This window comes from Papilio xuthus, unplaced genomic scaffold (assembly GCF_000836235.2).
Source record: "Papilio xuthus unplaced genomic scaffold, Pxut_1.1 DF826933.1, whole genome shotgun sequence".
Taxonomy (NCBI): Eukaryota; Metazoa; Arthropoda; class Insecta; order Lepidoptera; family Papilionidae; genus Papilio; species Papilio xuthus.
In genome coordinates, this window is record NW_013531716.1 from 3,865,804 (window position 1) to 3,891,721 (window position 25,918).

Here is a 25,918-nt window from a genome sequence, read left to right on the forward strand (position 1 = left end):
GGAAATAGTCTCAACGGCGATAAAGTAAACATACCAACTTATTTGTTTATAAATGAAGAAATTAAATAATTCATAAAATCAACCTTATACTTATAAAATTTTGTGTCACGATGTATGTTCGCGATAAACTCCGAAACTACTGAACCAATTCTTATCAAATTTTGTGAGCATCTGGAATTTGGCCCAACTTGGGAGATAGGGTAATTTTTATCCTTAATTATTTTTTAATTCTGCGCAAAAGAAGTCGCCGGCGACCGCTAGTTATGTATAATTAATATTAATAGCAATAGAAATTATATTGAATGTCATACGACTATTTAATTACATGATTACAAAGTTACTTATTTAAAATCTAGAAGTAATATTAATCAATTACAATAATTGATATCAGTATGTTTATCACATTTGACCGAGTCGAGAGCAATAAAAATTGTTTAAATGGACTTTAACTTTTTATGAACATTTGTTTACCCATCTTATTGATATAAGGCGGTTAAAACTTACATCAAGGTTGCGTGTCGATCTCATGTCTTATCTGTTTGTGTTTAATAAATTCCTTCGGCGTATTGTTAAAGCATTAAAACGGTCGCTAGGCAACACTAATAAAGTTGACGCAAACATGCATAGAATTAATTCGTTTTGATATTCGCCTTCCACTTAATTTTTTAGCATTTCAGTTTAACCTAAATTAACTATCGAGGAATGAAGTAAATATCAAAGGATCTTAAAGCCTTTTAGTATTTGGTGATCACTATATTGAACTAATAACGTTATCAATGTAAACCCGAACGCACACATTATTAACGGATGATTACATATCAATCCTGGCGAAACTATCCATCGCAAATGTATAGGAAATTTACAAGCCGCGAACTTTGATAAATGTAATTAATATTACGAAAATTATATCGTATTTGTATGCGGACGTTTGATGAGCGAGACCCCACACATTATAATAGCTGCTTGAATACAAATTATCTCGTGAACCGATAACAGAGAATAAATTATTAAATTCTATTTCACATTCCAAGTTTGAGATTCCTTATTCGACTTTCGTTTTCATTTAGCTTACGGATATAGCATATTAAGTTCCTTAGACATTAACCCATTAGTTGGATCAAATATTAAGCTGTGCTAAATCATGTTTTTTCACCGTAAGAGTAGAAAAATTAAGTTGTCATTTTGTATACCATTGAATAAACTACTGTCACAACATAAATAAATTGTGTTTTTTATGCCTTAAAATACGGTAATACTCATGTTACACTGATGCTGAATATCGTACGTTAACAATAGCACTAAATTTTCTAGAGAATGCCAGGTCGACCTGCACTGATAACAACAGCAAGGTTTATCGTACGAAGTGACCTTACAACTAACCTAAATAAATGCAATGGTCAATCTTACCTGCTAATTAATACAAAACATATATATAACTAAATGACCAAACGACGCGCTTAAGGAAGCTAATCATAAAATAAAACAATGTGAGCGCCTTTAATTAAATATTCAAAAAACCCAATAATTGTTTTGGTGATCTTGAAAATTATATTACTTTAACAACTTTTTATCCCTCCATTCTCTTTGCAAGATACAAATATCGAAACGATTTTTGGATAGTAGTTACCGCAATGAAAGCTCACGGTGGTTTCCTGATGATTTGATGTGATTTGTCTTAATCACATTACAATTAATATACGTTACTAAGGATTAAGGAAAAGTAGTTATATATCTGCAAGAGACTCGAGTGTCATTTCACGTTAATACAATATCATTGTCACGAGTTGATGTAGATACTAGAAATGGTGATAGCCTAATTTTGTATTCGAACGGTTGGTACGATCCATGTTCATCTTATCTCTGGTCCTCCTTATACTTATTAGGATGACCACACAAGCTTCAGATACGACGTAATTGTTTTAATAAGATAATTTTTAAACAATAATAATGTATAGTTTTATCGTGTTTGTTGTCATCACCTCCAACATTTAGTTAAAAGGTTAGTTTTTTTCCTAAGTAAATGTATAAGGAAACAATAATATTGTTATGACAAACCACTTGACCCACTTGAATCTAGCACTTGTGGAACAGACTATGAAATATGCGCAGTAGATGAATAATCTAATACCTGTCAAAGATACATAATAGTGACACAATATGTTGACTTTGTAACTAAGATGTAGCACTACTTTAACTAATTTTTAAATAGTTTTGCATTTGGTCATATTGTCGAATCACTAGTATAAAGTATTTTGTTTTCCGTCTTAATCTTATATATAAAATTCTCGTGTAACAATTTTCGTTCCCATACTCGTCCGAAACGGCTTGACCGATTCTCATGAAATTTTGTGAGCATATTGAATAGGTTTGAGAATCGGACAACATATATTTTTAATCCCGCGCCGACGGAGTCGCGGGCGACAGCTAGTATTTCTGTAAAAACAGACAACAATATTCCTTAATATAAATTTTACGGCTGTAATTTCACGAGTAGGTTTTCATGCATTTTTCTAACAGCAATGACAACAGGACTATTAAATAGACTTTTCGGTACTTAATTTTTTTATGTTTTTGTTTACTATTAAAAAATTTCACATAATTGTCAAGAAGTATGTGATATACTGTTATGTTGTTTTGTTAGATATATTGTTTTGTTTTTGGATTATTTACTTTTATATTTTTACCTCTTTTTCAAAGATAAGTTTTTTCTTACTGAAAATAGCATCGTCTATGAATTAAGATATGCTCATAACATCGCATACCACTGGCCTGATTACATATTATATTAATATTTGTACGCAATAAGTGTTAGTACAGCAAATACGGCCAAACAACTCGTTGGGCGACAAACAGATTTCTTTCCACACCGTCCTAAAATAGTGCCCGTTTGTCTCGCAACCTAAACGGTAATATTCAAAGCACCACGTAGTATTTTTTTTATAAATATGAAGTGCCAGTTTAATTTTAACCAACCGTTCTCATTGAACGTTTCTTTATAAAATTAAAAGAAATACTGGTGTTTAAAGGAACATAAACACTAGTATTAAACTTTATAAAATTTTCTTACTAATATTAATATAGCACAAAAAATTACCTAAAATACTCATTAAAACACGTAAAAAAATCACTTTCAATGCGCAAATAACACGTATTTAGTTTAAAACACTCCCTGTTTGGTAATCGAGTAAACGATGGCGGCCACACAAGACGCGCTATTAACTGGCGGATTAAATAATGAAAACTCTCGACAGCACGATTTAATAAAGCTAAATTTCTTCATCTTGTAACACACAGTGTTCGTGTTCATAATCACGGCAAATGATAGTCCGTCGTTAAACAATGAATCGTCTTATATTAACTTAGAGCATACGAATATTAGCACCACGAACAATTTTAGAAGACTTTAAGGTAAATTTTAAGATCCTACAAAAAATCTGAAGTAAAAAAAAAGGTTTTTTTTTCTTTCGTATTTCCCTTTGGTTGCGGTTATAAAAAGAATTATAGTAACAGGCGTAGACACTGTTATTCTACTTTAAAATATAATACAATTTAACGGATTCGGTCTCATTATTCAGATATTGTTTTTGTGGTATTTCCCCGGCCAATTCTATATTTATCATCATATCTACGAGTAAGTATCTTGATCGTAAATATTATTTTATCAAAAATTACAGCTTGCAAAAACATTTTAATCACTTGCAATGTTTATTTAGCTTGCAATTTTGTGCCAATGAAATTATACTGAATTTACATTTATAATGAAATTACGTATATCTACGTTCAATTTTAAAAAAATTGCCATCAGGCCATACATAATGTTTTTTTTTTTGTTTAAGATAAATTCACCGTTTCTTGTTTCTAGACTAGTTTTCGTTTGGAATTATTTTCGCCCGCGAGAAGTCAATTTTTTTTCCAGATTATGTTTTATATGTATGCCAAATTTCATTGAGATCCGTTCAGACAGTTCAGCCGTTGTCAGGTTTTTAGATACCATCCATCTGTCCATCCAACTATGTAAACCTTCGCATTTATAATATTAGTAAGAGTTATACAAAAATATATATTAAGAAGTCATGTACACTAAGACGTGAAAATTAATTACTAAAACTAACAAATACGTTTTATTTACGTGACATGTGAACAACATTAATTTAACTAAATACATAAACCAGCATAGTAAGCCATAATTGAATACTTTTTATTGAGTGCTACGAACTGCCAAAGACGTAGCCAAGTCATTATCTTACTCGACCTTTGTCTTTTGATATTACAAAGGTTATTATTTTAATTTACATTAAGTTTAATACTCTTGTATTAATGAAAATATTTTGCTCAAATTAAATATTAAAGATATAAAGGAATAATGTGATAAATTATTATATCTTTGGTCTCATTACTAAACTAACATTTACTATATATCTTGCTAATATTATAAATGCGAATGTTTAGATAGATGGATGGAAAGATGTTTGTTTGTAGGCAGCCCTGGATCGGCTAAACAGATCTTGATGCAATTAGGCACAGATGTAGTATCAGGAAGAACACATAGGCTACTCTTTCAGTTTTTTTTAATCCTGCACGGACGGAGACAGTACTTTATAATTGTTAAAACAATCAAAAACATAGTTACTTACCATCAGGAGGCACAATATCTTCGCAGAGACGGCAAGCTGTGGTAACCTGAGAAAAGAAAATGCAAAAGTTAATTTTAATATTAATTATATAATCTTAACATGGATGTCCAGTACCAAAATATTAAAAAACACATTGTCAAGAATAGAAGCCAATGGTTAAAGATATAATGATAATAAAAATAGTTGAATTTTTTGTACTTTGCACCTTAATTATATTTGTTGTAGGTACAAATTCGCTTAAAAGTTTAACCAGATATTGTCATAGCTATAAATTATACGAGATGAATTACATTAATATAATTATATGAGCATTATTAATTACAAATAAAACGCGACTCATTTGTTTGCGCATTTTTAAAATTTTTGTCATGGCGCCATTATTTTTTATCTTGCTACGAATCGACATTCCGCAAGAATACGATAATAAATCAAAATATTATTTTATATTATTATATTAACATTTTTATTGTATTTTGAATAAATTAGTTTTTTATTCTTGAAGTTAAGCTCTTCGTTTTGTATTAGTCTTACTCAAGTTCCGGATGTGTCCACTTGAAAATGGAAAGCGTCAATATTGTTAAGCAAATTTGTGGTGTGGATGCACTGAGTATTGTTTATTGAATGGATTAACAGCAACAAGTTTGATTTTAATTTTAAATAATTGTTATTTTAAGCTGAGAAATTCTTGTAAATAAAAATGACCGTATTTTCGAGTAGCTATGCAGTTTAAAGTATAAAGTATGCATATGCTTTTTTTTTATATCATAAGGTAGCAAACGAGCGAACGTTGCCCATAGACATACGCAATTGCATATGCGTTGCCTACTTTTAATCGAGGGGATGCACAGAAAGAAAATATCTTCCCTTGCCATGCATCCTCTCATACGGAAAGTCCACTTCCACTTCCCATCCTTTCCTTATAAGAAAAAGGGTGGGAAGGGAAAGAGGACTAAATTAGGCCTCCGGGACGCACACTCATCAGACGAAACGCGGAATTGCTTCCACTTCACGCCTGTCTTCTGTGTGGTCGTGGTATTTCACCGGGAGAGCCGGGCCAATTCGTGCGAAGATGTTAAAGCTGGCTCTACCACTGTTGAATTTATCATATTAATTAATAAAAGGAAACCAAACAACAGATTAATTAAATAATCTATCTAACATGATAATCTAAATAACTTGGGATTTTAAATTTTATCATAACCATTCATAAATTTTAAAATTCTTTTATTTTGTTATTCAATTACTTGATAAACGTATTATGTGAGTTTATCTTCAATTAAAAAGTTCGAAGGCCACAAATCATTTATTTTTTGTTTCATAATGCTACGAACTATTTGATTATAATATGTTTTCTCAAACGTTGCACTATCCCTTCAATTGTTGTATTGACTCGTTAACGTGAGTTCAACTCACGACGCAAATGTAAAACGATATCCGTAGACTGGCGCCACAGCCTCGCGTCGGCTACATAAGCCGCTTCCTTTTAATCCACTAATACTACGTTTCTCAAACCATAACCAACAAATATTCGAATTTATATTACATTTTAATAATAATATTTTACAATGTGCATTTTATTCGAAGTTCTTACGGTGAAGAAAAACATCGTGAAGCAACCTACACATATCTGCGAAGAAATACAAAGATATGTGTGAAGTCAACCAACCCGCACTGGGCCAGCGTGGTTTACTATGGCCTTGTAAATTTGGGTAAGCTCTAGTCTCCTAAGTGGGGACCTATATTGAGCTGAGGATGATGATCCATGATTTTATACATTTTTATTTATTAAGATTACTTAACAACGGTGAAATACTACATATTATATGGTATGTTAGTGTTTTAACGTTGTATAATAACATTGGAATTCAAACATGCTGACACAGAAACGCGCGGGTGTTCCATCGTCACGCGGCCCGGCCTCGAATAACAGTAACATCAGCACATAGTCCACTCATTACAAACGCTTCGGTAAACAATCAAACTCCCAGTGCGTCACGTATTTGTAGTAATATGATCGAATGGGGAATCTAAGGGCAGGTACCCACTAGCGTTTTTGTCAACACGCACCGAAAGAAGTTATTCTATATGCCGCATTTAATGTCAACGTGCGATCTTCCCCTTCGGTAAATTTAATGTTTGAAACCTACACTCAGCGCCTTCTTTAGTGATTCTGATATTACGTTAGTTGCAAAGTAGTAATACTAAATAAATACTTGTATTACTATGAGTGCGTTCTTTTTCCGTGCGGTGAAACAACGCAAGAGGGCGCCTGGCTTTTATTAGTCAATCAAGTCCTTGTCTATCTATCGTGATGGCACAAACATTTTTAAACAAAAAGCAAGTTCAAAGATCACGTAATCATCGTTTCCTAATCGATGCAATCTACGTAGATACAGCACGTATAGCTCTGTTGCATTGGAGGCTATACACGGATATTGTGCTCAGTTTATAAGGCCCGAGACTTCCGGCCAGGTGCCATACAATCTTATAGAGAAGGACAGACCACCCGGTCCATAGTTATCAGTTTGCAATTAACGTTATAATTTTTTTTTAGTCGCATCCGAACGCTAATAGGTTTAAGACTATTCTGTCACTAAAGTAACAGACAAGACGCAAGGTAGATAAATTGAAAATGATAATGCATAGAATTCGAATAACTTTGAATAACATAATATTTAAGATGTAACATAACTTTTATTAAAGTTTTAACGTCTAATGAACAATTGCTGAAACCATAAACAGTTTAATTATTTTATATTTTTTATTCATGTATTTTGTAGTGTAACGTAGTGAAAAATATTTTTCGTATACACTTAATGGAAAAAACGGCCAGATATTAATTTAAAGTAACTTCTTTATTTACTCGTACCCGTTACTGAGAGAATACGACATAAAATTTAAAAGTCGTATGCTAATTATTATTTACTTTCTTTAGAACATTATTGAGTAACGAAGGTGTAAAAATACACAAGCGTCTCTTCTTTCGTACTTATATTTGTTGAGACAAACTTGATTACAGCATTATAAATTGATAATTTATAAGACTAGGTGTTAATTTGCGGAAATCCGTTCTTATCCTTATAATTAAACTAACCCCGCGAATCTATACACGCAGAATTAAAAAGAATTAATTAGCATGTGTTTTTCCACATAAGTTCTACATATCTGCAAAATTTCAGCGAGAGCTATGTAGCCGTTGTAGAGATACCTTATAACAAACATCTTTCCATCCAAACATTAGCGTTTATGTAGTGAGAAACCTTAAGATCTTATAGGGACATTGCTATGTAAACATGATCTCTCTCTCATACTTCTTTAAAAAAAAACGAGAAAGCAATGTTTTGGACAGTTTTTTCAGGAATGGTTACTATGAATTTATATCGAAGGCTTTTTAAAAACTGGAAAACTGATTCACGACGTGTTTCATAAATAATTATTTCTTATCTTGTATCTATTTTATTACTTGCTAAACCAGAATATTTTAATAAGGTGAGATTTTTACGATTGTATTAAAAATAATTCAGTTTATAATTTAAATTTTAAATTTGATTTATCTGTATTGTTTTTGTCTGGTATTCATTTTATAAACTAGGCTTTATATAATTAAAATTAAAAGCCTGCAAGAAAAAAAAGATTTTCATGTTTTATTTGAGCATAATGATATCGAACGACTCTAATATATTAGTCAAATACGCGCGATTATAAAAGGATGTATTTGGCTTTTATACATTTTAAATTAAAATATTTAAATGTATGCAGAATATACGAGTTTAATATCTCAGTATTAAGTAGCTTTTATCGTGCGAATACACGGTAGCTAATTAAATTATTTGAACAGATTCGATTAAGTCAGAAATATTTCGGAAATTTTATTCTGATTATTATTGTAAACAATATTTTTGTTACAAAGTACCCGGTTGCTAATTTCCGCCGAATTCATTTACAAAATGACGTGTTTTATGTATGTTTGTAAAGATTCGTCGTATGCATATACAATAACTCATAGATTCAAGGTCTGCATTTTACCCGACGCTAGTTTGTTGGCTTATCTTAGTTATATTACAGTTTATGTTTTTCCGCTGCCTATAAAAATACGTATCTTAAAAACAAATAAATGCCCAAAAAATGAAAACGATGACAGCGCCACCTATCAACTCTAACACAAAACTAAATTGTAATCATCCAAGTAATCACTTGTACGCACAAAAAAGTTATAAAATCGTTTCAGAATTCACTACCTTCTTATCGTGGGTTTCTGTCACCAAAACTTCTATATAAAACATATAGTCATCATCAGCTCACTATACGTCCCCACCGAGGGGCTCGTAGTTAGGGGTGACTAGGCCAAAGTCAACCACGCTGGCCCAATGCGTGTTAGTTGACTTCACACATATCTTTGAATTTCTTCTCATATATATGCAGGTTGCATCACAATGTTTTCCTTCACCGTAAGAACATTGGATAAATGTACATATGTAAATCGAAAACAACATTGGTACATGGCGGGTTTCGAACCCAGGTCGTGCAGATTGCAAGTCAAGTGCTTAAATCCCTGAGCCACCGAAAACATATAGTCATCGCCGTCATTATCTGCGACAACTCAGAAACCCACAGTTTGTCGTGTTACTTAGGTAGATAAAAACTAAATTCATTTGAAGACCGGAAACACTGACTTAAAATCTATTTAATCATAATACAAGACTATGAGCTATAAAAAGGCAAAAACAACATTTTTTTAAATACGATTAACAGATATTGGTCTTGATAAGGATAAGGATATGACCGGATGAACGTACTGTAAGAATTTTAATCACATATCAACGTGTTACATAAAATCGAATGATCCAAGTGACGTGTAATTATTTAATAAATAAATGAGATAAAATCTTGTTGCTTTGTTAATTATCTGATTTTTACGTAGCAAACCTAATTGTCCATTTCTTAATGCAATTCGGCAAACGAGCAAGCCGCTTGACGCTGCTAAAATAGCCAAAAGGCCTTGTGGATAGATATCTACAACAAATGATAAAATGTAAAGGAAAAGAGATATTTCTCTTTTCTATTCATCCCCTTCCTCAGCTTAATCTAAATGTATAAGGATTTTTATATATAATTATATTTTTTGAACCCTAAAAAGGTAATCGCAATCTAACTACTCCTGAAATGAAACGTTTTCAAGACGTTGATTGTCACTTGTTCAACGGCATTTGCCGAACGATGACGTTCGTAAATTACTTTGGCCTTTTGAAAAACAAAACTTCATCTAGAATACTTATTAGCTTTAAATGGTGTTGCTAAAATTAGATTATGTTCTTATCGCTGATCCGATCACAACAATTAAATAGTAAATTTTTATTATTTATGGTTTTCTTACAAATAAAGGGATACTGGACATTAAAAATTAATATAATAAAACGCTATTTAATTTATCTATGCATTAAAATTCCTAGTATCTACTATTTCATTACAAAATTAACTACAGTTTAGGTTTTGATAAATTGAAATACGTTAAATAAAATTATTTTCTGTAATTATTTTAAGATTAATATTATACTGTAATAAGATTTACTGGTTAGGATATTAATATCACTTAGCTACTAATAACATGCTGTATATTAAAGGTTATAATACTTAAGTATCCATTCTCCACAGGAGTTTAAAATATTTACCGATTTATTAACATTTTTAATTTCATTTTTATTTTTATATTTAAAATTAAAAAACGAAATATTAATTGATAAATACTTGGATACAATATACGAAAGACGTGAACTTCAGTATGTTACTGAGATTTATATTTTTCAAATAAAACAATTATCAGCCACAATCTAGCGCCTATTGATTACACGTTCGACTCAACTACAATATTATCGACGTATCGTATAAAAGTACTTACAAAAATAACGAAAACAAATCAATACGTCTTCATTCATTACAATGCACAATAAAACCTACTACGAATCCACGCATTTGATAACAACCAACGGAAATGAACATTCGACATGAGAATTATTAAAAATTTTAACAACTACAACTTACATAGCCGAACTTTGCCGTCATGTTGTGACCCGTTGTATATTATGTTGAACATTCATCTAACTGAATTGCTCTGCTGCCGTTCCTTTACTAAAACAGTACAGTTCACTTTTATGTAATATTTTTTCAACACTGCTTACATTCAAAAGCGACAAAAAACCACTCGATATAGCATACTTATAAGCCTTTGTGAAATCTAACCGTGAACAATAGCTTTTGTAGTCACTTGAAAAAAAACATGAAAAACGGACGTATTCCGTTCAGAAACACCTCCAATGTTTCACATCACTTTCATAATTTTCCCGAATAAGCCTGCGCGATTTGAAAACGCTCCACTTTTTCGCACGTTAGGCGTCTTTGTCGCACAGAGCTTCTATGAACGTTCCTGCTGAATATATTTTTACTTATTATACTTTTCATATGCAGGCGTATGTATTTTCACGCGCGTATTTGTTAGGCTTCAGCGTCGGCGGGGACATGCGCGCTGCGCGGCGGCTGGCGTACGACTACGAGATAAAAACCTTGCTTGATTATAAACTTATAAGCTAAACTTTTTTGTTGGTGTGCGTGTCTTACTGATGTGTGGATGCTAAGACTTTTGTCGGTGACCTTACAAAGTTTTCTCTTGTTTTTGGAATTTTATTTTGTTTATTTATTAATAGTTTTCGTAGTGTTTGTCTACATGACTGTACGTAGATAAAGTGTATACAGTATAGAGTTAAGAAAGAGCATCGTCCACTGCAATGCACCTGAGTGCTCGAGTGGTCGCCGTTTAATCTATGCGCGACTTTATCAAAATGGGGCAATGTGACTGGTAGGTGCATTTATTCCTTTTCGTCGTTGTAGTTAACTAATTCTTCACTGGCGCGATAAAATTGTTGTGTTTAACTTTACTTCTTTCTTTGCTTTAAAAAATAAAACAAAGTTAACTTATACTGTGCAGCCATACACAGTAGTTAATAATTAAAATTAAAATGAACTCTATAGATGTGCCTTTGTTTTTTCTAGTAATAAAGATAAAGATAAAAATCGTGGTAAAAAATAAATTAAAAATATCACTGGCTGGTTGTTTATAAAGTAAAAAAAAACATTAGATAACTTTTGTCAAATGTGAAGAAGACTTCTCTGTTTTCAGCGTACTTTTAAAGCACATCGTAGTTTGAGTAGGCCGAGTTTGTACAGCCGACCGAGCTGCATAATGTTATGTAACTAGTTGGTTTGAATCGATTAACTAACTATGAAGCTAATCCACAATTGAATCGAAATAACCGTTTTTAAAGCAACAAACTTTGTTTGTTTTTAAAACGGTAAACACTTTCTGTTTTTACAGACTTATGTAAAACGCGACTTATTTTCTCGACGCCAATACGACCGTCATCTCTACTATTTTTTTAATTAAGTGTAGCTTAATTGACCTCTTAAACAATAAATATCATTCTATTGTCTTTGATTAATTGTAGTCAGAAAAATATAAAAATTTGATTCCTTTAAAACTGCAATTAGTATAAATTAATAGAAGCCCAGACATAACAAAATGAATACATAAAAATTCGTTTTATTCTTTAGTTATATGATAAGTCATATTAACTGGGCTTTACACTAAATGGTAATACAGTTATCGTGGCTAACGTACGCAAATCGAAGGTGCAATCGTGGGTGCAGTGAGTTATGAAGATTCTAGACATTATAAAATGAAGCGATCATGTGTCCAAGTAGAGGATTGTTTTGACAGACTCGCCTTGACCCGCACAGCGACCGACCGTCTGATATTGGTCGAACGTATTACAATATTCAAGCTTTAATGCGGCTTGTTAACTACGAATATCACCGCAGTTGGTATGAGGTTAGATAAGTGCGCGTAGAGGTGCTTCTTCACGTCCTGCGTAACGTCTATTTCGAAATTGAGAGTCGTTATAAAGTTTGGATAGCACTATACACTACAGCATCGTGGCCTTTCAAGTTTCATACAGTTTCCTTTATTTACATACGAACGATTGCATGGAAAAGTTTACAAAGGACACGGTAACGATGAACCTGATTGAACTTGCATACACTATTTATTGTTATTTGTTCTTAATTTATTTATTTTATAGGTATACATTTATTTATTGCATATTTTAATAACATATTAAAAAATATGCCTGTAAAAATATCAACAATGAATTGTTATTTCAGTCATATTAATGAATTATTAAATTGTAAACGTCATGTACCTTGGTAGGAACATATTCTTACAGTCCTTCCTTAAGCTATTCCTTCAGACTTTAATCTACATCTACATATATTAATTTACAGCGAGATCCGATTATCCGTTTTTAAGACATGTGCTTAATAAACTTAATAAGTAGTTTATTATTAGTAAAATGTAAGAATATTGAAGACGACAGATTTTTGTGTACCAATTTCTACCATGGATATTTCAAAATTCTGAATTTTCAGTCAGTGACGTGAGTTTAACATTTTGCTTCATAAATAATGCCAATACAAGATAATAATATGCACAGATGTCATTTGTCTTTGGAACACAAATAGCTGTCTACTTTATAAAACGATAGCTTCATTATTCTACACGATTTAATACTGCATTTGGAATGAATTTATTTCTCCTGTTATATATATTTACGAATGCCTTGTAATATACCATATGTAATTTTTATTTGTGTGACTGATTTTAATATAATAGTCAAATAAACATAGATTAATGAGGACATAGTACTTGAATGACATTCTTGACTTGATGTAATATGCGGAAATTGTTTTTATTTTTACAATAACATTACGAATGACGTAACCTTGTAATTGAATCGTTTATTCATTCGGTCTTGAATCAAGATCGATTAAGTACACGTTTTTAAATTGCTGCACAAATATGCGAATTACTGGTTACATATTAAATGTCTTATATTTATTTTGTAATTTAATTATCACATTTTATTTGAAATTCAGTGACATATTCAAATATGATGAGCTTAAAATATTTTCAGAAAATTTTACGATGAAAACTGAAACTAGGTTATGTTTTAACTACGTTACTTAATGAATAATTGTCCTTATTCTGCTCGAAATGTGAACTTTTATTTCTGCACTAGTTTTGTAATTGTAATGCTTATTTTCTTTTTAAATATTATTTCAAATTCAAATCTGAACTTTATATTTAGAATGAGTGTGTTCAAATTTTCTAATCAGAGATAAAGAATAATTAATTAGTATAATTAGCTCGCAATTATAAAGAATATCAATAGCTAAGTGTAGTTAATTATGATATAATCAACTATTAATTACTTAACTATTCCTTTGACAAATTTTAATTAGTAAGGATTAAGATTACAGAACTACGTTGTGATACATATTAACAGGTAAATTATGAAAGTTTTGATTACGATTTCCGAGAACAATAACATACCAACTGACAATTTTAAATGTTAGTTTAATTCTACTGATTTTTATCGTATCTTCTACGTTCTTACTTTTGTCGGATAATAGGCAATTTCAACTTCTTGCATTACGATTAGCATTTGTTATTTCTAAATCTGTTTATCGCTTAAGGGTAGGCGTCACAGTTATGTGACCTTGGAATACTAAATCTCAATGCAGTTCGTTATAACGGTTAACGGCATTTAGCAAAATTCCTATAGTAATTTTGTTAAGCGTGTTAATACGCCTTAGTTTGAAGACATGAATGGAATAATTTTCCAAACGCAACAAACTTAACGCATAAAATCAATATCTTGCTACATACTAGATCTCAACAAACGTTTCATTTTTAAAATAAATATTTATCATACGTTCACAAGGCCTTTACATATTTTATATTTTTCGGTTTTACGAAACTTCTATTTGTATAAATTACAATTTTCCTCAACATTATCTAATGATAAAATTATTACTAGCTTGCATAACGTGATGATCGGTGCTACGCGGTCGTGTTGTCGGGGCCTATATAACTGGACCGTTCTACAAATATTTTGCTTGAAGACAAGTGATAGCCGGCTTTCGAGTGTTCTCAGATGGCAAATAATGAACGGCGACCCGCATGTCGATGTTACAAGTACCAACTATGCTTTTTGTACATACGTCAAATACACCTACGTCATAAAGTAAATGAATGAAAGCATCATATGAAAACATAATGAAAGACGTAAGAAGTCTTAAAAATCTTTATAATTTTTACTTCATTATAATCTTAAAAAGTTTATCAACATCAGCTCACTGTACGTCCCCACCGAGGGGCTCGGAGCCTACCCTAAGTTAGGGGTGACAAGGCCATAGTCAACCACGCTGGCCAAGTGCGGGTTGGTTAAAAAGTTACTACTTCTTAATATTTCCATTATATTATATCAATGTAATTCCAAAAATCAGAAAACCATAAAAGCCGCTGTCTACTTGTCTAAGAAGATTGCGCGATATATTTTAAAATTTAAATATATGAAGAAAAAGAAAAGTTTAAAATAAAACATAGTTTAAAAACTCTTAAATGAATCAAAATGTGGATGGAATCTACTTAAGTCAAAGCAATAACAGTTTAAAAATAGAAGAAGTTTTCACAAGACATGAATTTACAAAGTCATTGAAACTTTGCCAAATACTAAAGTTTTCTAAACTCCAATGCAATTGTAGAAAACGAAACAAGTTGCAGGCAACAAATCAAAGGACAATGACAACAACAGATATTTTACAAAAGTCAATATACCACTTTTTGTGATATTGTCAAGAGAAGAGTAATTTTGTTGCGTACTTTCGTCTAGACTACACTCTGCAGAAATTATTGAGAATACGTCTCAAAACCTGTTGCTAACTAACAGGAAGATCATGAAATATGTAGAAAGTTTGTAACCATATAATGTTGGGACATGGAACATATTTTCTATGTTATTATATATTTTTGTATGTATAAATTATAAAATAATCATTTAAAAATTCATCTATTCTGTATACAGTAAATGAATATTAATAAATGCGTTTTGCGCGTATTATTAAGTTAAAGCAATTTTCCTTTGTAACATACAACTTTTCAATGCTATATTTATGATTTTTTAAATTAGTAGAATACCAAAATCGTTTAAAAATATACCAAGTCTTATGTTTTCGTTGATAATCCTGTACCGCTTGTGTAAGTGCTAAAACTAGATACATTAGTAAATCAGGCGTCTCGGATGTGTTTGTTCGAACAATTACATACGAGAGGCGCCAGTGAACAAATATAGCTGCCGGAGAGCGTATTGATATTGAATACGTTGATACTAGCGAGCTGCGAGTAAACGCTACACTACGTATTATAAGATTCAAAGTTTGTTAATTGTAGGTATTATCGATTTAGTGATCGCAGTTTCAAATCCCGCGATTCGACTACTACTTGGGATAGTTAAAGTTTTAGTATATTACAATTAAACTTTTGGCTTTTGACGCATTTCCTTGCAAGCGAGTGAAAGGTGGAATCACCGCGGGAAGTCGTTGAGATTTGCCCCACATCCGCATCTTTAAGGCCCACCAATACCTTAATTTTTGTTGTACGTATCATCTGCGAAGTCGCGAGCTACCATAAAGTTTGTATGCAACTATACCGGCCGTTAAAAGGCTAAAAATTAATTAACGATATGAAATTGCTGATCACTGTTTAAGATACAGAATTTAATATCCATTCTGTTTACGATTGTTTTTTTAATGTTGTAATAAAATTTGCTATAGACTTAAATCTTGTAGTTTATGCGAATAAGATAGTATTTACTGTTTACTGTATCTTTTAGATACAGGTCATGTTTGTGCCCTTGGTTTACTGAAGAAATAGTTAACACTAGCGTCAGTTTTGGCTTTAAAATTCTGTTTTTATATACCTATCCTGTTTTCTTATTTTATGAGACTAGCTATCGCCCGCGACTCCGTTTGCGCAGAATTAAAAAAAAACTTAATTAGTAGCCTATGTGTTCTTCCAGACTATCTTCTATGTCTATAACAAATTTCATCGCAATCTATTAAGCCCTTCTGGATATATCTTCAAACAAACATCCATCCAAACATTCGTTTTTATACCATAATATTAGTGAGATTAGAAGTGAATGAGATATGAAAAAGAAAGGTTGATAATTTGAATGTTACATAGACTTTCTTTCATCTGTCGTTTAAGACAAATAAGTCTCGTCGTCAAGTTAATAAGGTTCCTAGACAGTTTAAAAAATGCCTTTCTCTTTTGATCTGATCAATTTCTGCAAAATTTAATAAAGTATTATTATATTATTTTATTAATATATTATTTTATTAATATATTATAATATTAATAGCAAATCATTTTTGAGCTCAATACACAAATATTGTAAATTGATTTTAAGAAATTTACTGACGTCTTATGCTATTGGAATTTGGGTTTTTTCACAAACCCTTGTGCGTAAATTCAAGTTTACCGACATCGTATAGGTGTAAGTTGGCACTAATTTCTATAACATATTATATTGCTAAAAACTTATACAAATAACGATAAAATAGAATCTGGGTTTTTGTAACAAAAAATCCTTTACTGAGTCAATGTTACAGTACAACTAATCAACCCTTTCTGTTTCAAATTTTATAAATATTATAAATGCTAAAGTTTACACGGATGGATGGATGGATAGATTTTTTAGAAGGTATCACAGGAACGGCTCAACGGATCATGGAATTTCGCACAGTATAGAACATAGTCTGGAAGAGTACATAGGCTAGATACTAAGTTTTTTTGATTCTGTGCCACACTTGCGGGCCAAAGCTAGTCTGAAATAAAAAGCACTTTCCAGGAAAAAGAAAAAAATAAAAAGGTTTTTTTAATTAAAAAGACTTGGCCCAAATACACGTAGGAGTTTAGCTGTATAAAATTGGTGAAATATAATATTCATGTAATTTATCTAGGCCAAAAAATTTCAAGCATTTTTCGAAGCTTAGTCAATTTTTTCTCCATTCCTTAAATCAGATACAAATTAATCGTAGCTTTATTTCATTTTCCATTGATTTAATATTTTGAATAAATATTTCCGGTACTAATAAGTAATACAAAGTAATATACATGTAAATTGAACCGACTAATATTTTGTAACGCTTACAGAAAGTTTTCCATACAATGGTTTGCATATGGGCGTATATTATTGCATAGTTTATTATTCTATGACAAATAACAATAAACTCCAAGGATGATATTGACACACTCAAGTGATCTGTTAGTAATTTTAGCCATGTCTGATATACTGCTAAGATTTATAGGGAAATACAATCAATAAAGTGTACTGAAATATTAATTAATTTTCATTATTAGATATCTTACTAATATTATAAATTCGAAAATTTACATAGATTCATGGATAGATGGATGAATGTTTGTTTGAAGGTATCTCCGGAACAGCTGAACGGATCTCGATGAAATTTGGCACGCATGTAGAACATAGCCTGGAAAAACACAGACGGAATTGCTGGCGACAGCTAGTATGATGAGTTTCTATTTATATACATCGTATTTTTCTAATGTAATCACAACGTCCATATCATTGGATGTTATATACGAAACTATTCCTAGGTAGGTCTTATATTGAAGTAATGTTCTCCATATCACATTAATAGTGTAACGACTATCGTATATTCGTTTAATAATTGCTATTTTGAATCGCTTGACAGTTATCACTTTATCGCGCACATTTATTGTTATCGATGTATTTAATATCCATGGCGCCAATATGCGCTATCGAGTCACACGATAACCGTATCTCTGAATAGCATATCTGGAATTACAAGTGCAAGCGGCGTCTACGATGTGACGACCAAGAGGAAGTTACACCTGACGCCTTTCTTTCTTTCTTTATCGTTTTTTGATAATCGCTATTTATACTTCGCTTCCGTAAAAATTCCACTAAAATACTTTAGGATTAGTCAACAAACATTAAGTAGAATAAGTATTGCACTAGGTGTCGTCCGCGACTCCATCCGCGCGTAATAAAAACCTAATAAGTAGTCTATATGTTATTCCAGACTATCTTCTATATGTGTGGCAAATTACATCAAATTCCGTTCACCCCTTCTGGGGATACCTTTAACCAAACATCCAACAACAAAGATCTTTCTGCAAAACTTGGCCTAAAAATGATATCATTTTTGTTCAAATATTGAACGTATAAACGAAATAAAATTCCGCATAACGCATACCAAACTTAATTCGTACAATGTAAAGTTCACATACCGTAGCGGGCGGCAGTAAAAGCTCGACTGCGTCACTTTATTGTATCAATTAACTAATAACCAGATAACGGCTGTTGCATAAACTTCCCTCTAACATGTAAATATTACAACACCGGCCACAAAATTCCCATACACAGTATTGCAGTAGTGATACTGTTATATTGGAGTATTTAGGATTATATTATTACATTACATTGAACTGGCTGTCTGCGCGAAATAAAAAAAACCTAATTAGTAGCTCTTGTGTTATTTTAGACTATGTTCTATATGTATGCTAAATTTCATCGAGATTCGTTCAGTCGTTCTGGAGATACCTTCAAACAAACATCCACCTAAACTTTTGTATTTATAATATTAGTAAGATAAGATCAGTCTGTGGTCCATAGGCGATCAAAGTTAGAATAGTGTGTGCGTATCGAGACATTGACAGTCATGTGGTGAGCTATCAATGTGTCAATGAACTTGCGATGTCTCAACGCTGTGAGCTTTTAAAGTTCTGAAACATTCCAACAGTGGCAACTATTGAAATTAATTAGAAAAATAGTGTTAATTGCCTCTACAATTATTGCTTACTATAATATGTAAATGACTGATGTGTATTGGTGTTCTTTAAATTAGCGAGTTTTCCTTAACAGCTAAAATCTAGATATGAAATAGAAATGTATGACCTAAGCATGCTGAGATCATAAAGTATTTTAAAATGTGACATTATAGCATAAATCGATTTGGAATCGATAAAAAATCAACACACATAATTTTATCAAATCTGTATGTGTGTATGTACGATTCACTTTTAATATACTATTTTATGGGGTATGTTAACATACTTTTTAACATTAAAGATAAATAAAACGAATTGAAATTTCTTCAGTTAAATTACTGAATTCCGTGCCACTACCATGACTTTAGAAGGGGGGTGAGACTGTAATTCGATGGCTTGTAATTCTTCTTTCTGTCCAGTGCCCTGGGCGGCCGCCCTAACGAGTCCTACCCCAACGTCGATACTGGATAAATTAAAGCTCTATAATAGTACATCAAAGTAATCATTGGATATATTCACGGTTTAGTAAAGTAACGATAAATCATAATATAATTATCAGAATTTAGTAAGAAGGAAAAGAAAAATCTCCTTATCGATCATTCAACGCATTTCCAGAGTGGATTACTCACAGCAATTGCTCATTGCGATATCAAATACTGTTAATCGTGTTAATCATTCGTTACGATTTCGATTGATGACGTTTCTTCTATTGTGAGAGAGTCGAGAGTTAGGAGTTCGAATGATTTTTTAGTTTACTGGATTTACTATTGATTTCTGAGGCCAAAGCCTCCATTTAAAAATTATTGTTATCCCTGTTTTGTCAAGGACAATGACAGAGATGACTATATGTTTTATACAGAAATTTTCTTCTCAGAATCTTGCGGTTCGTAGATTAATATTTCCCATACTGATTCAGCTGTCTGCAAAACCTTTCATCAAATGTCATATTGGTACATAAATATGCGATTTGTTAATAAGAAAATTTTACAAAAGAGTCCAAAAAAACAATTGAACGTGGAGGAAAATTGTATTACATTTAATTTATCGTTGCATCCGTCCGGATTAGTCTAATGTTAAAAAACCTGACCATAACTGATTTCTTATATCTTGCTTTAGGCGTAAATATAGACGTATTGTTATGTAAGGATCAATATGAAGCGACACATTAACATTATTTGGATCCCGTTATCTTAACTGACCACACGAAACTCCGGCCGTCGCCACTTATTTAACTACCGCATTCTGCGAAGGCGTGCCCAACTTTAAACTGAACTTTTGTTGATACAACTAATTCGTATTAAATTCCTTCTAAAAAACTAATCCATCAACAAAAAGTTTAAATTGTTTCTTAAAAAAATTCACAATTAAATGGTGTTTTAAATTCTTTAAAAAAGTGTTTTCTTATTTCAATCATTCATTCATCATCGTCATTTAATCGTAGCATAATAATTTAGCACATTTTTGTTATATTTTAATAAAATTTATTATGAAAAATTAGTCCAGTTCACTAAACTTCACTTGTTTATACGTTTACACTTGCTTATAAGATTTTACATTTTTGAAATACAACCACCTTTATATTTATAATGTAACGAGAACAATAGAAGAAATAATTTCTTTATATCGATGTGTTAAGTCAAAACTCGTGTAATGGTGGTCCATGTTTGCGTAGTGCATGCCTCAGCATCGCTGCAAAACCACTCTGCAAATACGCCATAAAATGTTCAAGTTCGCCCGACCTTAGCCTTACTGCACAACGCTTTCCCCTAACAAAAATTCAGTAAATTAAAAAAAACATATAAAAAATTGTATAGATTTTAAGGTTTCTAACATTATTTCTGAAGTTTTAAAAGTATTTAAAGTTCAGATCAGGAGAAATCTAAGGGTACTGACACATTAATTGTATCATATGCATAAAAAGATTCTAGATAAAAAGATATATAAAGATATAAATACAGATAGTACACTAATAACTGTATTAAGAGTCGATGTTAAAGGAAAATCTTAAACATACGTTTCAACGCAAGCAATTTAACACACGTTAACCCAATAATCAAATTAACATATTGCGCTTTAGCCGTATTAACTGCATTCCGCAAATATTAGATCAAAGCTGAAGTTAAAACAACAGACACAAGCTCAACAAAGGGCTTCTTCAAATTCACAAAACGCATTAGCACATTTTGCACATCGTTCTCACCAGTTCAATGACATCCGAACATTAAAGAATGAATTTACTCAAAGATCAGCTTAACCCGATTATGAATCATAGATTAAATATGTTTTGCAAACTTTGGCCGTATGTATAGTTTTGTTATTGCGCATATTAAGATATAAATTCCATTGCTAAATGAAGATTATTAAGTAATAACAATATCTTAATGAATTAACGGTGAGAGGATGGGTAGATTGAATTCGTGCTAACTATCGACGTGTTACACGGATTGTGTAGTGTTTACAGTGAACGTGTTCGCATTCCAACGAATATCTAATTGCTAAAGATCGGTAGTGTCGATTAAAACCTATTTCGTACAAATGTGTCAAACATAAGTGAAATAGGTTTTAATCTACAACATGTGCATTCACAAAAACTTTATATTATTTTCGATTTACATTTAGTAAATATATACTATACTAGTCCACTGCTGGACATAGGCCTCTCCCATGGCACGCCACTGAGCACGATCCTTGGCCACTCTCATCCAGCTCTTGCCAGTTGCCCTGCGAAGGTCATCGCTCCACCGAGTCCGAGGACGTCCTACGCTACGTAACTTACATAAATTAATGCATTTGTTATTCAATGAATGTTATCCAAATAACTGCATTAAAAATAAGTCACCGCTGTTTAAAAGTTAACTCAGCCCACCTCATTAAGGTTACACGGCCGTGGGAGTTTGTTTTATAATTACAATTTACGCAATAATTCATTTGTATACCACTAAGTAAAGATGATCTAGGTCTATGTGATCTGGAATTTTCCCGGCTATTTATAATTGTTTGTTGTCAAACGTAAGTTATCTAATTAATGCGTGTACACGCCCGCGTTTAGTCTCCGGGGACAACTTTACATTTTCGTATACGATATGGAATTATTTTTAAATATTGCGCAAATATTGCATCGAGTGAAACGAAAGTTTTGTAATAGCCAATAAAGGTACGCAAACGGTTTGCATAAAACAGAATAAAGACTCTCATTTACTATGTACAATCGTACTTTGTTACTTTTTACTACCATCTTGTTTTTACTTTTACGAAATATCATGTAAAATTAATTTACGCCTCATCGAGATTGTTTGAATTGCATTTAATTGGCATCTTTGCGTTTGATGCAATAGCTAATCCTTTGACGATTCATATTGAGAAAGAATTTAATGTTGAATCAGCAAACAAGTCGATCGTAGTATGTTGTGTAAGAAAACGTGCTTAGACCAACATAATCAAGGTTTAACATCTCAAAGGAAGAAAATATGGTTATTAGGATGACACCGGCGACCGCATGCCAGACCAATTACATGGAAATATCTAATGGTAACCGCAATTCACAGCGCGTGTGCAAAGACCATACAATCAGCAAAATTGTCTATGATATTGGTCTTACATAACATGACATGGTAAAGTGACACCACTTTGTCATGTCATATACCGCACATAACAAAGATTTAATATTATATTTCAGTAGACAATCATATAATAATACTCCGCATAAATATAAATAATCTTATTTTAGTGCCACTAAGAGTGCTCGCAAATCTTTGACACAACTATTTTTTTAGATTCGAAAACAGTACTTGTTTTCACGTAAATAAGTTCTGTAGCTGTTAAGCTGAAACATCTATATTAATAATGATTAAATAACGAGCTTCTAATAATTATTAACATTATGTAATAATGTTATTAATAAAAATACAAAAGTTTGATTTTTGTTTTCACGCAACCCAACAACGGCTGATTGGATCAGGATGGGATTTAGAATAGGGATAGATAACAGCCTACTTAATGTAAAAATGTAGATAATAGTCATTAATCGATGCTAAGCAAAGGAAACAAGATAAACAAACATTCAATCAAGGAAACGCAATGGATTAAATGTTTATCAAGAATAAAGAAATTTAATAGACAGATACGATCTATAATAAATTCAACCTTATTACTGCGTGTAATACGGCTTGACATCAAAATTCCCGTTCTAACTTCTCAGAAATAATGTATACGAAAAATTTACATGTAAATTACAACGAATACAAGGAAAACTAAATCTATATCATATGCGGGACATTTCTTATTAACATGTTACGTTTATAACAGCGAAATATGAAAATTAAGAACTCAATACATATATTATTTGATTTTCCACGAAAAAAATAGCTAAGCAGAACTCTTTTAGTTTTAATGACATTGTGACGAAGTATCTAACTCTTAACTTACTTATGAGGACATATAGTAATTAAATTTATAGAAAAGTACTCATTTTCTTAACAATATGTTAGTCTGCTCAATTGATGTATTCAAATAACTAATATAATCTATGAAATATAAACATCTGTAAACGCATCAAAATTCCTTTAGCGCGATGTTTGACATGTTTAAACATTCACGCAAACTCTCTTTAGTGATTATAATACGCAAACAAGAGTTGGATTATCCGTTACATTGTGGGCGTAAGGATAAAGCTATTGAACAATGATGACAAGAAATCGATGTTTTTGAAATGTGTTGTACAAATTAACAACTTAACAGTGATAGACGATTTCCACGACGAAGTGGAAGTAATTCGGCGTTGCGTCTGATGATTGTGCGTTCAGGAGGCTTAATTTTAATCTACTTTTCTTCCCACCCTTTTTTAAGAAAGGATGGAACGGGGAAGTGGATTTGACAGAACAGGAGGGGCCGCATAGGTTAGGGCAATCTTCTTAATTAAATAAGCCGTATATTAAGGTTCATTGAAGTATATTGTTACAAAGTAACTCAGTTTCGTAGAACAGCGGCTATCGACCTGACTACACTGCCTTTTATATTCCATATAATGTAGCGCTTATTGCAATGTATGTAATAATTACTCACAGTTAATAAAAATAATCTGATAAAATAATTGAACTTGTCATTAAGAGAGTTATGCGTGAAGGCACAGTTCTTCACAATTCACAGTTCTTGTCGGCATTTTTACTGGTAGAGTTATCTTCTGGGTAAAACATTTTTTTTTTACATTTTCCATAAGATTTAACAGGCATGTTTTCTCAGGGCGCACGGGACTTCTTCAGCGCAAAAAATGAAAGAATAAAGTATAGCATAGTATAGGCTACTTTAAATTATTCCTCCGCGTTCATCAGTACCTTTCCGTCAAAATCGGGAGCCGTTTCGGAGATTACACGGAACAATCGCGGCCTTACGCACAGACAGTCAGATAGACTGACAAAAATTTCTTAATTTTTTTTAGTTTTTAACAATACATCATGAGTACGAAGTATAATTTTCTTTTCAATATTACATACAAACATTTAATTTTATTGATATGTATAGATTTGTGTGATTAAGAATTGAGAAAACAAAGAAAAGCCTTGCATTTGTTGCATTGAAGTAAAATGTACTACAACGACCGCAGTAATCAGATATAATTACGGAAGTTAAAAAATGTAATCCGCGAATAAAACATTAGAGGTGAACACTAACACAACATTGCAGTGGCTTCGTATTAGAATTGGATTAATTCACTGACCCCAACCCCGTTCATGCTCGCGCTCACCCACTTTTGACGTCACGCGAACTAATGCCAGATATACACCAAAGCAGATCAGAGACGCATAACAGTGGACAGCAAGCTACTCTTTATTTTCATATTTTTTGTGACATTAGCATTTACAGCTTCACCGGGCTTAAGGTGACTGGTCTATTTCAACGTGTTTTTGGACTTTTTGTACAGCCACGATATCACTGTCTGGAATTACTTCCTTAGTTGCCGCTATGTGTTCATTCAGACAATAACAGTACTGTTATATCTGCTGCTCTGCTTTCGTTGCTACCCTCGTGTGAAACTAGCCTAATGCTGACTACTTCAACTCTGAACAGCGCTTAAATTCCCGCTTGGAATGTTATAGAGGTAAAAGTAAAATTCTAATTTATTCATTTTCAATTTGCTAACAGTTTTTTTTTATCTGAAAGTGGTTTCTTAAGATCTTTTGACTTAATATTTAAATAAATGAGAAATAGAGGTTGAGGTAAATTGCACTATCCAGGGATTGATTATAAGCTAGTAATTAAAAGGTAAGTAGGTTAATTCAAATGAAATTCAAAGGTACAAACGAACAGTAACCACTGTTTAAAGTTATTTTAATAAATATTAAAGGCACGCAACGCACCTGCAAATTGCCTATGTTGTCTATGGGCAGCGGTCATTTCGCTGTTACTTATGATAATACAATTAATCTCGAACAGTCCATGTCTTATAAGAAAGCCATTAACAATTAAGTACACATCACACACCATCACATCATCAGCTCAAGTATACGTCCCCACCGAGGGG

The 25,918-nt window shown here is 32.0% G+C and overlaps 1 protein-coding gene across 3 annotated transcripts in view; it reads right to left on the reverse strand.

The window, feature by feature from the left end:
* Positions 1–25,918, reverse strand: part of LOC106122156 (uncharacterized) — a 74,113-nt gene that overhangs the window by 18,290 nt on the left and 29,905 nt on the right. For 2 of the 3 annotated variants that reach the window (XM_013318053.1, XM_013318052.1), the window contains exon 3: positions 4,635–4,680. In XM_013318053.1, the coding sequence (XP_013173507.1) occupies positions 4,635–4,680 (46 nt within the window). Of the gene's footprint in view, positions 1–4,634; positions 4,681–10,673; positions 11,165–25,918 lie in introns of those variants that run through there. The other variant, XM_013318054.1, reaches the window with a different exon arrangement.